This window comes from Rousettus aegyptiacus, unplaced genomic scaffold, assembly GCF_014176215.1.
Source record: "Rousettus aegyptiacus isolate mRouAeg1 unplaced genomic scaffold, mRouAeg1.p scaffold_m13_p_4, whole genome shotgun sequence".
Taxonomy (NCBI): Eukaryota; Metazoa; Chordata; class Mammalia; order Chiroptera; family Pteropodidae; genus Rousettus; species Rousettus aegyptiacus.
Genome location: NW_023416307.1, coordinates 48,720,803 through 48,735,863, shown reverse-complemented (window position 1 = coordinate 48,735,863; position 15,061 = coordinate 48,720,803). Strand labels below are relative to the sequence as shown.

The window sequence follows — 15,061 nt, the reverse complement described above, 5'->3', positions numbered from 1 at the left end:
ACATTTAGAGACAAAATGTAAAATCCCAGTGGTCAGAAGGCCCTCCTGGTGGAGTAGGGTCTAACTAGTGGTGTTGTTCATGGCTCCAGCACTGGCCTGAGCTATTTAACCTTGGAAAAGTCCCTCTGTCAGGCAGATCACCACTAAAATGTAAACTCATGGGGAGGAGAGCAGGCAGAAAATATGTCCAATGCTGACTCTCAGAGCCTAGTGATGAATGAGTGAAGAAATAAACGAATGAGAGAAAACTTATCACTTCCTATCTGCAGATTTCAGAGCTGGTGATTATTAATTTTACTTCCATCCTCCTGTACTTTGTTTCATTTGCTTAACTTTATTGGGCCTTAGTTTTTACAGCTTAAAGTTCAGAAAAATAATAGTGTCCTTTCTCACTTGACTGTTGTGAGGGAAAATAATAATTGCAAAATCATCTATGACTAAAAGACTCTAGATATTCCACATATAACTACAATATGAGAAAAATTCAGGTTTAAATACAGTGTACATAGGATCTGTAGCCTGTATTACCCTAGATATTCCACATATAACTACAAGATGAGAAAAATTCATTGGATCTGTAGCCTGTATTACCAAAGCAAAAGGTCCTTTATACTTTTCATTGTATGTACAATGACTTGCACAAGCAGGAAATCAATATTTGATTGAAGTGACTCAATTAATAATCTATAATAACCATAAATAAAGGGCTACTGAATTACTGAAACTCACTCATATGTGAGAATCCACCTCTTTCCAATAGGTATAAATGGAGAATGACAGATAATAGAAGGGAGTTTCCCTACTGATTCAGTGACTCGGCAGAGACCGCCAGACTTTTATTTTCACAACCCTCAGCCTTAGGCAAACTGCTTTAATGTCCTTGTGGAAGAAGTGGTGTAGAGCAGTGGTCCCCACCATTTTGGCACCAGGGACTGGTGCTTCTATGAGAACTGCTATCTGATGATCTAAGGTGGAGCTGAAGTGGTGATGCTAGCACTAGGGAGCAGCTGCAAATACAGATGCTTTGTGTGTGCCTGCTGTGTGGCCCAATTCCTAACAGGCCACAGGCCAGTACCTGTCTGCGGCCTGGGGGTTGGGGATCCCTGGTGTAGAGAGTGGGAAAGGACAGCAGGGCTCCAAATTTGTCTTGGAACAATTTTTCTGCCACTGACACATTTTTTTGACCAAAGAGTGAAAAGAAAAAACAGAAACCCACCCACTGTTCTCTCTCCCTCCCCAGATAGAGGTGGAGCCCAGAGGCACACAGTGTGGAGTTGGAAAGCAGAAAGCTGGAGTTAATCCAAGGTTTATTCTGGGTGTGGGTTTCAGGATTTGTAACTACATTTGTTTAGCCACAGTAAATCAAGTGTTATGCAACATCATGAATGAGAAGAACTCCTGTGTTGCTTTTTGGAAGCTATATGTGAGGCTTCCAATCCTGAAATCAATGCAGCCTCCTCCAGAGGTCAACTATTTACAGAAGCCTGACTTCAGTGGAGTGATCAGCTAGGTGGGGAATCGGAAGGATCTTACCAATCTTCCAGACACAAGCTGGATGGATGAGCATTTCCACTGTTGTGACAGTGATGAGGGGAGTTTGACTGGGTTGTTTTGTATCCTGAAGTGTGTGGGTAGAATGACTTCTCCATTTGGAGGGCAGGGACCTGGGTTGATTCATCTTTGCAACCCCCTCACCTGGGCAGCAGCCAGCACCTTGCTCCACTCTTTCGCACTTTGTTCCTCTGAATCTGAATCCTATGATCTTGTCTCATCAGTACTCTCAAATTCCCTCTCTCCTTGCTCTTCTCAATGAACTGACATCATAATCTCTCAACGTGGATTAATTATACATTTGGATTCTCACCTGCATCATCCTTGGGAGAAAAAAATTGTTCAGCTATGAAAATTGATATTCTATGACTACTGGGCAATGCTCTTGCAGCATTCTCATTTGCTACCTCTGCAGAATAGGAATTATTTTTCTCATTAATTCGATAAGAAAACTGTGGCTTAGCCAGTTACTTTTCAATGGTAGATTCAAGGAACTTCTTGGGGGAAATATTAAAGTATTTTGGCTTATTGTCAGTTGAGAATAGTTGCTGCTATTTCAATCTTTAAGGTCAGTATCTTTTTGTCTCACCACCAGTCTTGATTAAATTGCCACTTTATTTGGTCAAAATTTTTTTTGGAGCCCATGAAAAAAATGACTGTAGAAATCCAAGTGTTTGCTTTTTAAAACTCTCTTAAGGTGACAAAATCTGGAAAAGGAAACAAGGGTGAAGTCCCAAGTTCCTGACCAAACTCTAGGAATAAGATGGCAGGTTTCTTTATATTATCTCTTATTATGATTGTCATTAGAAAGTAAAACACATTTAATTTTACTTTATGAATTAGTTTGATCTTTAACCACTAAACTCCAAGAGAATGCCACAAACTATCTGGTTATTCTCTTCCATGAGTATTCTCCATATTTTACTTCTGGAGATTATTTTCAAGTTTTTTAAGGATACACTGTTTCTAAGTGGAGAAATGGAAGAAATCATGTTCTGATACATTCTTTTGCTGATCTGTGAACTCTGCCTTTGCAAAGCCTCGCCAACTACTACATGGTTTGTGAGCAAATCCTTGGATGTTTTCCCAAAGTTCACTCTAATTCAGTAAGAGCAGTGAGGTGTAATACACAAAGAGCTCAGCAGGAAATCAGATATACCATCGGCATCACCCGGGAGTTTGTTAGAAGTACCAAGTCCCTGGCTTCACTCCAGACCTTATTAATCAGAATCTGCATGTTATCAAAATTTCCAAGATTCACATGCACATTAAAGTTTGAAAAACATTAGGTTCTGAAGCACGTGCTAATAACCCTCATTCTTCCCTTCCCCCAGTAAACGATAGTTGAGAGATGGGTTTGGCTCCTGACACCACACGCATTCCACCTTACTTGAGCAAACTGCTTCTCTGGGTATCCTAACATTGAGGTGGTCCTCCCCGTTAATGAAATGTATGTAAAACGCCCAGCACCCACACAATTCTAACCCGACCTTTTATATTCCCATTAAAGGGAAAATGACGTTAAAGCGAGGAACAGAAGCCAAAGCAGGGCAGCCTCACCGTTCCATTTTAATTACAGAAAAATTTTAATAGAATTACAAGTAGAACTTTTAACTTTAAAAGAAAAAAATTATAATTGACTTTTGAACAAGGCGCGCGCAGGGAGTGGGGTAGGAGAGTGGGGTTGTTAGAAGCACCAACCTCCAGCGGAGTCGAAAATCCTCGTATAATTACTATTTAAAATAAAGCTTTTAAGTCAGATCCTGTTGGCTTTCCCTGCAAACTTGCCAAGCTCTGGAAACATTACTCATCCTTCCATTCCGATCTCCCAACCAGGCAGGGTTTTCTCTCCAATTCGTAGCTCGGGAAGACTAAACAAAAAGCTATTTAGGTTCTAGAAATGACAGCGCCGAGACCGTATCTTGGGACATCAGCCGAAAAAAAGAGCCGAGCGGCAATGCCACTTTGCACAAAGCCCAGAAACATCCTCCCTTCGTGTCTCCGCCTTTTTCTGACGAAAACAGCCGGGAGGCGGGATCAGCACCGTGAATACAAAAGGCCATGTTTTCCAGCTCGCCTAGTTCCCGGCCGGACTCTAAAGATCAACGCACAAATCTGGAAGGTACCATTCCTTAATTCACTCACTTGAGATATTCTTAGAAATATCTACGGAAAATTAAGTTCCAAGGAAATTTTTAGATTTGTATTTTATAATGATGGTAAACTCGAAATACAAAAAGGCAGTTTGGAGCAACTTATTCCTTTTTCCGTTCAACGCGGTCCTCCACTACTTGGGCTCGTTCTTACGCCACTTCCGGGGACCGAGTTTTTGAATACCGGGAAACGCGTGCGTTCGGCCAAGAAGGTTTGTGTGGCGGCCGTGTTGCCATGGGCCGGAGGAAAGGTCCGGGCACTGGGTCCCTCGGCCGGGCCCTTATCCGCCATCAGACTCAGCGGAGCCGTAGCCACCGTCACACCGACTCCTGGGTAAGACAGATCATGTCATCTTTCTCAGACTGTCTAGTTATGAGAAGGTGAATATGCGAAACCTGGAGTCAAAGGGCACAGGGAAATTTTCCAGAGGAAGTGACATCTAAGTAGAGTTTTAAAGGATGGGTATAAATTTCTGCCAGATCGATAAGCAGGTCTTTTTTCTAGGAGGGACACAGAGTTAGAGGATTGAAAGGAGGGCTAGTGTGATGATATGGCTGGAGTGAGATCCTCAAAGGTCTTAAATGTCAGGATGATAGTTTGGTCTTTGCCTTATAAGCCATTGGAACGTTTGGAAGTTTCTGAGCAGGAAAGACACATAAACTAATTTTTGTATTAATTTGTTCAAATAATTGACCCTGTAACAGTGGCTAGTTGTTCCTAGAAGTGCATAATAACTCTAATTCCTGCCTCACCCTTATTATTCTCTAGTAGTTTGGCTCAGAGATGAACAGCTTCTCTCCAAATTGTGGTGGGCCGGCCTACTATTTTCTTGGACGTAAGGAGGGTCATAGTTTTAGGATCCTTGAAGAATGGACGGAGTATTTTGACTTGTGCTTGTTATTTGACCGTTCATAATACCAGGTTGTTGAGACTAAGTTCTCAGTAAGAATCTGTGCTAAAGTCAAAAATGACCCTGGAGCTATCAGTTTGCTACTGTCACCGCATCTAATTTACATCCATAAAATATGCACAGTAAGCAAAATTGAGGGCTCAACAATATTTATCAGGTCACAATTTCCTTGGACATTAGTGGTAATTTTAATTTGATTTTGAAGCAACTTGTTTTTGATGTAGTGTTTAGGAAACGGTGGGAAGATTGAATACAAATTTGAAAAAACTGAATTCTAACCCTTACTCTGATTTTTGCTGATTCCGTAGCCTTGGGAAAACCATCTAACCTTTTAACCTTCAGTTTTTTAATTTTTTGTACCTGTACTGAGCATGTACCTGGGATGGTGTTTATCAAACTCTGGGTGGTGTCTGGTAATTGGTTAAATGGGTTGCAACTAGCCCTCTTTTTTAACCCACCAGAATATGATTCAAAATATCAGAGTGTATTTTATGTAATAAGTTAACTTTTTTAGGGTTCTTTTGTTTCCATTTTACTCAACCAAATGGTACATAATTGTATCACTATGTGCATCACAGCATTTGGGTCACTGGGTAAAAGGGATTTCTTACTGTGGATCTCCAAAAAATTTTGACTACTTGTGGCTACTGGGACCAGAGAGTCTGGGTTCAAATTCTACCTCTGACATTTATTAACTGCAACTATAGGTAATTTATTTTATCTATTTAAGCCTGTTTCTTTGTCAGGTAAAATAGAAATACATTAAAATTTGCTTAAAAAGATTTTGAAAATTAAATGAAATAATGGGAAGTGCTTATCATAAGGTAAGAAAATGCTCATTTAAATGTTAACTGTTATTAGTATTGACCCTAAAAGGGCTGACATCACACTGAAGACTACAGAATAGTTCTTGGGATTTTAGAGTTTGTTTGACTGTCAAGAACAGACTTGAGTAGCTCTGTTTTTACCCTGTTTTGTTCATAGTTACACACAAGTGAACTCAATGATGGCTATGATTGGGGTCGTCTTAATCTTCAGTCTGTGACTGAACAAAGCTCCCTTGATGACTTCCTTGCAACCGCAGAACTTGCAGGAACAGAGTTCGTAGCAGGTAAGTTGTTTATTGCTGAGTGCATCTGATACTGGTCACATTTCTGTCTTTGCTGACCAGACACAAATAAGTCCATGTGGAAGTATTTTGTGGATCTTACTAAACTTATAAATGAACTGTCTTTAACCTAAAGGCAAATATCCCAGAAGCATTGTGGGAAAGTTTAGTTGAACTTAGGCTGTGAGCTATAGAATGTGCCACAATTTTAAAACTGAGCTCTAAAAAAACACTTCAAATAATACATCATCATAACAAGTTCAAGAAACTCAGTCTCTCATAGGAAAAAGACCAGAGTCAACATTATGGTGGACAATATCAGCATTTCCCAGAATGATTTCTGATACCATTGTTAGAAACAAACTTCTGGACTTGTAGCTATTACTTAGGCGATTTGGATTGTAGTTTAAAGCACTTGTCAACACATTATAGTGAATTTGCTATGTGTATAATTTGTTTTAGTCACTGCTCTCCCTTGTTTTTTGTTTGCTTCTTTGTGGAGGTGTTATTTTGTTTTGGGGCTGTGTGTGTCTAGGCACTTAGAAAAGTACCTGGCACAGAGATGGTGTTATAAACTATTATTTTATTTCTCTTTTATTATTGTAAATGTTATTCTGTTGTTTAGCAAATTCATTTATTTGTTTAAAATGCTCTTATTGAGCCCCAGCTACTCTCAGTCTTTGTACTAAGAGTACAGTGTTGACTAAGACAGATTTTGTTAGGTGCTATAAAATAAGTCTGTAGCAGACAGTGGAGTTATAAAAGATAGAGTTAGTATTCATTTCTACCTGAAGGAAGACTAGGGCTGATCAGGGAAAGCTTTACCCTGGAGCTGAGTCTCAAAAGATAAGTAGATGTTAGAAGGATGGATGAGATGACACAGGATGGTATACTCAGACAGGCAGAGGACCCAAGCTAGGATATGAGTAGCAACCTACATTGTTCAGAAAATGGTTAGAAGTTTGGCTTTACTGGTCCTTAAAGTACACAGGGACAGGATATGATGAGCAAACACAGGGAAGGTGGGCAAGGGCCAGATCTTGGATAAGCTCTTTCAAGGAGTCTTTGAGGGGCTTAAGCAAGTATAAAACATGATTTCATGTTTTATTAAAGATGACTGGTGAATTTTGAAGAAGACCAGTTAGGAGACTTGCTTTAGTCCAACAAGAGAAGCAAGCCAGAACTGAAATAGCAATAGTTAGAAGAATGAAGAAAAGAACAGGAATAAAATTGTTAGGGAGCTAGAATAAATCAGACTTTGTGGAGGGGAGGGGGTGGAATAAGTAAAGAAGTAAATAAGTAAAGAAAAGCAAAGAGTGGTAGAGCCATAATTGGAGGTGAAAGAAAAGGAGAGTGGAAAGTAATTGAATAGAGTTAATGAGAGTGTTGTGTTCTTTTAAGATATTTGACTATGGCAAGGAAAGAGAGAGGTTTGTGTATGTGTGTGTGTAAAATCAAGGTTAACATTAACATGTACATAGGTTATGGAGTGACAGCCAAGAGAGAGGGAGAGATTGAAAGTACAACATTTGAGTTGGCAGGATCTATTACAAATTTCCAAATTTTAGTATCTGCACTAGAGCAGTGGTTCTCAAATTTTAGTGAACATCAGGATTACCTGGAAAATTTGTTACATGGATTCCTTGGCTCCTTTCTTGGAGATTCATTAGGTGTGAGTTGAACCTGATAATTTGCATTTCTAACAAGTTCCCAGATGGTGCCATATTTAACAGTGAATACTTGGAAACAACCTTAAATGTTCAATAGATGGGAAAATGGCTAAATAAACTGGTATAGACATGCTATGAAATACTATTTGGCAAAAAAGAATGCAGTAAGTTTCTGGATACTAACATGAAGAATCTCCAAGACCCATTATCAAATGAAAAGACAAAGTTGGAGAATAGTATGTATAGTGTGGTGCCATTTGCATTTTAAAAAATAATCTAACCTGAGTACTAGATATATCAGGGTGATGATCTAAGTTATATAAATGTCTAATCACTATACTGTACACTTGAAACTAATATAATGTATGTCAATGGTAATTGAAAATTTAAAAAATTACTCAGAAAAATCTGACCAATCCATATATGTATGTATATATTAGGAAAAAAAAACTTGGGAAGCTACACATTTAATCAGTAACCTCAAAGGAGGGAACTGGGATTGCAGGGGTGGGGAAAAGGGTGGAGTTTGGTCGTAGAAATATGTGCCTTACAGTATGGTTGAATTTTTTTACAAGGAGAGTTTATGTATTGTGTAATTAAAAGTTAATTTTTAAAAATATGAAATAAAATAGAGATTAATGAGGAAATGGAGCAAAGTTTGAGTCCGGAAGGAGATGAAAATAGAATGGGACCAAAAAGTTAGAGAGATTAGCTTTATACAAAAGAAGTGCAGCTTCCTCTGAAGCTGAAAGAAGGGAGCTGAAGGTTGATGTGCACACTGAGGAATGTGTAGATGAGAAGTTGACATGGGGCATATCTAATGGCTTCAATGTTTCTCTTATTAAGGTAGATCATCTTCTGAAAGACTGCAAGCAGAGAAAGAGTAGGGAGGTTAAGGAGAGTATTTTTAGTTTAGGAAATGGGAAAAATAAACCAAAAACATGGAAGGATTTTCCTCCATTTGTGGAAAGTCCTAAGACTTAGCTAATATGCCCATATACTTGTAGTGACAGTGTGATATTGTGAAGCATATATATTTTATTCTATAAGAAACGTATATATTTGGTCTTCTTCCCAGGTTCCTGACATGAAAATTTCTAAGACCTTTGGAATCTCTGGAGTGATGAGAGTGTGTTTTTGTATGCGATTGTGATCATTGGTGGTTGGGGACCCTTAGACAACTTTAGGCTGAGGGTTGGTATCCAGACAGACCTGGTCATAATTAGAGGGTTGGAACCTTTGGGGAAGAGAGAGGTACTGGAAAAGTATGTAATCACTCATGGCCAATGGTTTGATCAGTTGTGCCTACAATCAGTGCAAAGGCGAATGCAATAGAAAAATGGACAAGATACTTGAAAAAACACTTCACAAAAAAGGAAAGCCAAATTGTCAAAAAAAAAAAAAAAGTCAAATGTGAGTTAAAACTTAACAAAATATACTATCTATACCCACCAGAAATTATAACAGAAAAAAGACGGATACCTCAAAGCGACACTATTTATAGTTAGTGTCAGAATAGAATGGAATTATAGGACACCCAGTTGGTGTTTGGAGAGTTGGAGAATTGGTGCGGGAAAACCAACACATTTGGTGTCAAAGCGTTGATGGTAAACACAGTTCAGAGACAGATGGCTCCATTATTGTGTAATTGCAGCAGCACTCATAGCATTGCTGTTGAAATGAGAACAAGAAAGGATAGTTGGCTTTCTCTGAGGTTGGAGATCTGGGAGTATGTGCGGTGGAGTAATGAATTCTGATGTTCAGAGAGTGGCTAAATGTGTGTACCATATAGTTGTAGCCAAATAGGGAAAGAAGTGAAGCTATGAGTTGGATGATGGACTAGGGGAAGAGGAAACAATCACAGGGTAGAGATATTTACAGTGGTTGGACAATGGGTTGGACAGTGGGAGAGAGATCACTATTGGAAGGAGGAATTAATGTGAAAGAATTGTCAAATATGGGGCTTGCGGAGTGTTTGTTTTAACTGTTGGTTGAAGGTGGTTGAGGGTGACATGTAAGAGAATGGTGATTAGGTTAAGTGTACTCTAGGTTACTAGACTCTGCAGACCAAGGTCCTAGATGGTATTGGCCTGAGGAGAGTTACAGACTGCAGTCTTTGCTTAAGCGTCAAGAGGAACATTGTTGAAGATGGCCCATTATCTGGCCCATTATCTTTGAATAGGACCTTCCCTAGGCATTTTTGTAAGAAGCTTAGCTGGCTTTAAGGTTCTTATCTCAGTGGAGTCTCCTGCCTTAGGAGAATAAGTAGCTGTGTGTCCTGAAATAGGTCTAGAGCAACTGGCAGAGGGTGGGGAATAGAGTTCTAAACAGAAGTCTCTATAGTTTATACATGAACTTCAAATTTATTTTATTCCTTTGAATACTAGAAGGCATCAATTGTGGGTATTCATCATAAATATTATATAAGTTATAGCAGTATAGTAGTTCGCCAGTTATAACTGCAGTGAATCTCTTTGCTGAATGTTTGCTTTTCCACCGATACCCATTGTCTTATAATTATTCTCCATATGCAACAAGAGATTGGTTGTATTACAATTTTTCCCACTCCTCCTGCATTTAGCATATTAAGTTTTATAAATTATACATGAAAAAAATGTTTGACGTTTTGAAAGCTTTAGTAAAGATTTTTTCTTTCATTCCTTTTTTTGGTAGAAAACTTGACTTGAAAATTATAATTTGTCCAAGGCTAGAGGAATCTCAGGAAAGCTTTAAGTCTGTTTTTGGTGCTGATATTTTTAGATTTCTAAGTAATGACCAATATTCACAATCTGTCTTACCTCTTAAGTAACAGTACCCTTCTTTTCCATAAACAGAGAAACTTAACATTAAGTTCGTGCTTCCTGAGACTAGAACTGGATTGCTGTCCATTGAGGAGAGCCAAAGAATTAAGAAGCTCCACGAAGAAAATAAACAGTTCTTGTGTATTCCAAGAAGGTGAGTTGAACAATAATGCAGGACATTACAAGACATAATACGGCCACTGAGTATAAAATTTTTAATTTGATATTTACTCTTTTCCTACTTACTTTTCCCACCTACCACTTTAAATCCAAATCCCATTTTATTTTGGTAACTCATGTAGAACTTTTTTTCCTCTGATTGTTTCAGACCAAAGTGGGACAAAAAAACTAGCCCTGAAGAGCTCAAACAGGCAGAGAAAGATAATTTTCTAGAATGGAGACGTCAACTTGTTCGGTGAGATTTGCCTAGAAATTCTGAGTCAGACATTTTGGTGTACTTGCATTATTATTTGTATTTTGAAGGCTTGATTCTTTTAAAAGAGAAATAGTAGATTGATGTGTCTATGCAAACAGCATTGCTGGGTATATGTGAATCCTTGCACAAAGATAGTGAGTTGATTATTCTGTTGTGTTCCTGGCCTTTTATCCTTTTTATACTCTTCTCCAGCCATTAGTCACCCTGGAGTTGATCCGTGCTCTCGAGCATTCTTCCAGGAAGAGGTGTCTGAAAGAAATGTCACTTTGATAAACTTCCAGGGATTAAATAGATTAAGTATAAAACTTTAATTTGATTTTCATATTAACTAAGCAGAAAGTCTATAAAAATAATATGTGTGTACTTATTTTTAATGCAATTAATTTGAGTGTGTATATTACTTGAAATCTGTTATTGTAATCTGGCAAAGATATAAACTTCTCATTTTAAAGCCAGGCTAGAAGAGGAACAAAAGCTGATACTGACTCCTTTTGAAAGAAATTTGGATTTTTGGCGCCAGCTCTGGAGGGTGATTGAGAGAAGGTAAATTATGATTTTCTTTTTCGATAATAATGTCATTGTAGTGGTGTTATATTAGATTGGGATGTTAATCTATGTTTGTAGGCCCAGGGATGGGGAAGAGGGGACAGGATTAAGCTATGCAGAGGGCTGTTGAGAATTATTATAAAAACTGAAAGTATGATACTATATTTCTTTTAAAATATAGGTGTTTGCTATTAGATAAACACATTGATAAGCTTATGAGAATAGTGAACAATCTATAAGATAAGTTCTGAAGCACTTATGGTTATTTCAGCAAATGTATATTGAATTCCTACTGTTCATATGGAAAACATGGGTGTGAAAAGGGGTAGGTAGCTGCCTACAAAGAACAAAGATGTTATGGGAGGAATGGGACAAGCAAAATGCCAGGTACCTGGTCAGATAGAGGAATAAAATACAGGCTTTGCACTCAGATGACATAGTATCTAGTGAAATAAGAAGCAGAGTGTGACTCCTACTATGTTACTGATAGAAAGGCATTAGGCCAAGTCATAGCAGAGGAAGGAGCAGTTGATAAGGATTGGAGGAAGTCAAGGGGTGATTTGTTTTAATTGGGATTTGAAAAGAAGAGAATGATTTTAATAAATTGAGAATGGGTATTTTTAGTCTTTTAATGTCCAGATTGTTAGAAACTGATGAATCAGCTTTCTCCAATGACCTGTTTGGTATAGTTAAAAGTTTTTTGTTTTCCTCAAAGTGTTTGAATTATTTACAAGACTCCATAAATGAACCTCGTTTTTGAAGTGATGCTTTTTAACAAGGAACCTTCAGGATGTGTTGTTTTGTTTTGTTTTTCGAAACCTGTACAATATACCCAGTAAGAACATTAGGAAACAGGATGCTTTAAGTGGTTCTCAGAAAAGAACATTAGCACATTTAGTATTGTTATGAAGAGAACAAGACCTGGATTAAACTTGTGAACGGGGTGGGGTGTAATAGCCTTACTGAATGGGACAGGGGAGCGGACCTGAGAGCTCGCTATTCAGATTGATTTTGGTCCCACACTGCACCCTTGCCTTTAGAGATAGATCTGATGCTTCTAATCCTGAGCTTTATCAGGGCTCTGGCATACACAGGCTTGCTTTTTACTGCCTTGACATTTCTTAGTTGCTGTTCTTTCTTTTTCTTTGTCCTAATGAGTTCCAGCCTTCACTTTCATTTGTGTAGGTTTTGAGAAGGAACAGAGGTAACCACATGTGTTCTTCCATATTGATTTAACAGGGAGGCCCTTTACACGTTTTTTAATGCCCTTAAATAACTGGTTTACCCAGGGTGAACTGATACTTATTGAAACTTCTGCTTTCAATTGGGTTATGGTATTACTTGCTCTATTATTGTTATTATGTGGTATTTCTCTTTTTATAAGAGGACATGTTTCTCAAGGAATATAATTTGTATTACATGAAAGTGGATCTGAGTTACATAGAAATATTATCAATAAAGTGACTACTGCCACATCTTTTAACGGGAAATATTATTAGTCTGTTCTGTGGAGCAGATGTCTCCTGTTTGGTAACAGGCAACTAAGCCATCTGCCTCTTTTAATTTCGAGAGTAGTCATAAGGAAAGATTTGATGTATAATGTGTCCTTGAGATGCAGGAAACTGCTGTGGCAGTGAGGGCAGAACACTGTATTCCAGTAAGATAAGGTGTTTCCATTGTATTGCATAAACCCTTCCTGGTGCATAGTTGGCACTTTGCTCTGTATCCTAATTCAGCACACAAAGCAAGCTGTCTTAAATTTGTTGTCTTTTCTTCCTGGTATTTCTAAGCTAATTATTCTTTCTGCATGTTCGGTAGATAAACATGATGTCTGTAGACTTTGAAATTTTAGTCCATTAGGCTTTGTCCATTTTTTGCAACCATTCTTGCATTTACTGTTAAATCCTTACAGTTTGAAAATGGTGACCATTACCCTAAAGAATAAAATACCAGGGCCTGCCTAATTTGAGAATTTAAAAACAATTCATCATAAATTAGCAAGTGTGTGAGTTCATTTGAATCACACAATCATGCTGGAAATTTAGCTCTTTTGAAGGAAATGTGCTTCTTTAAAAGCTCTGTCCTAAAGGGTAACTGTGATTTAATACATTTCCTTGGTGTTCAGCCTAGTTGCATAAGAGTTACCTCAGAAAAGGCTAACCAGAGAGGGATTTTTGGGAGACAGCTGTAAGGTAGTAGTACATCTGCAACTTGTTTCCTTTCAGTGGCAGTCACAGCTGGCCGTTAAAAAAGCATCTTTCCTATCCATATACGCTGAAAGAAGGAAGCGAAATATTTATTCTTGCAGTGCTGGACTGCTGTAGTCCCTTCCACATTTCTGTGGGATTTGAGAGATTTGAGGGATTTGCTATTAGCTGCAAAAATTTTCTTACTGCTACATCTTCTTATATGTGATGGAAGAAGTTGGACTCATCATTTCTACTTCAGGATGGCAACTTAAGTTGACATATAGCTCTTTTGTGTTTTTGCCATTTAAACACATTCTTGGAACTGGTGGATGATTATTTGCTAGATGTATGCTTTTCTCTTGTCAGCTCTAGGTTTAAATAAGATTAGGCTTTGATAGGAACAGCTGTCAGCAGGCGATATATTAGTTTTCTTTGAAGCCTTAACACAGTGTAGATTTGTTACTGAATATACAGTAAACCTCACCTTGGATTGAAATACTTGGAATACTCTTCTCTCTCCAGGAGAGTTTACTAGAAGATACATTTTAAGTTTTAGCAATGAAACATCATTAGACTCTCTCTCAGCAATATTAAGAGCAGGAAAATGTTATGTTTCGGACTGCCTGAATTCCCATTCTGACTCTATCACTTAGTAGCTGGTAACCTTGGACAAGTTACTTGACTATTCTAAGCTTCAGTTTCCTCATATATAAACTGGGGATAATTGTACTTAAAAATTTAAATGTATGAAATGCTTAATAATATGGAATGTGTTTGCTACTATTATGTAGGTAGTGTTTTCTTTCTCTTCACAATGATTGAAGTATCTCAATTTGTTTGCTTGCAGCGATATTGTGGTCCAGATAGTAGATGCTCGAAATCCGCTTCTGTTTAGATGTGAAGATTTGGTAAGTAAAGTGTGACAAGATTTAAACCTAAAGTCCTTGGAGCAGCTGTGGGAAAACAGCATTACTGATAGCAGTAACTGTCGGCAAGCATTCTGTATTCTCCTCTAGCTTTGTTTAATTAGGCCTCCCTCTCTTCCCAAGGTTGAGAGCTTGCACAATGCAACTGTTTAGACAGATGTTTTCCCTTCTCAAACAATTGTTTTCATCTGCAGGAAGGCACAAACACTGACACAAACTTTCTAGCTTTTAGTTTAGAAGCCACTTTGTTAATTTACATTTGCCAGGGTTTCTCATTTTTTAATAGACACCAGTCACAGTAGTCTTTTACTTGCTTTAGCATATTCCTGGTCACTTCACTCCTTATCCATCCCATTAAGTTTCTCTTAGATCTTTGTTATTACCCCTGTAGTGGTTTACAAATAAACTAAGTTTGTAAAGCATCACGGGGGGTAATAGTTAAAGTGTGAGGATCATGTGAAATAAAGTAGTAGGGGCTTTGAGTTAATAAAACACTGTATGCACATGAAGTAATCCTACTAAGGACCCTAACAGTAATAAAACAGATGATTTTTAAATCTACTGGTGAATAATATAAATCTTAATGGTGAAAATCCTATGAAGTCAATTTTTTTTCTGGTGTATATCCTAATATAAAGAGCCAAACTTGGAAATTAATTTTTATTATTGAGTCTTGGTTTTCTTTTAGTCTTCAAAAATGATTTTTACATTAAAAGTTTAGGTTATTGTTGGCTATTATAGACCATGCTGATTGACAAATCTAGTAGTTA

General features: G+C 37.9%; 1 protein-coding gene across 2 annotated transcripts in view; it reads left to right on the top strand.

Moving 5' to 3' along the window:
• Positions 1-3,877: 3,877 nt before the first annotated feature.
• The window catches only part of LSG1 (large 60S subunit nuclear export GTPase 1), a 27,114-nt gene continuing 15,930 nt past the window's right edge, over positions 3,878-15,061 (top strand). Inside the window, exons 1-6 of one of the 2 annotated variants that reach the window (XM_036218698.1) lie at positions 3,878-4,038; positions 5,600-5,726; positions 10,228-10,348; positions 10,523-10,609; positions 11,087-11,173; positions 14,213-14,273. In XM_036218698.1, the coding sequence (XP_036074591.1) occupies positions 3,940-4,038; positions 5,600-5,726; positions 10,228-10,348; positions 10,523-10,609; positions 11,087-11,173; positions 14,213-14,273 (582 nt within the window). In that variant the 5' untranslated portion in view covers positions 3,878-3,939. The remainder of the gene's footprint in view (positions 4,039-5,599; positions 5,727-10,227; positions 10,349-10,522; positions 10,610-11,086; positions 11,174-14,212; positions 14,274-15,061) is intronic. The other variant, XM_016133978.2, reaches the window with a different exon arrangement.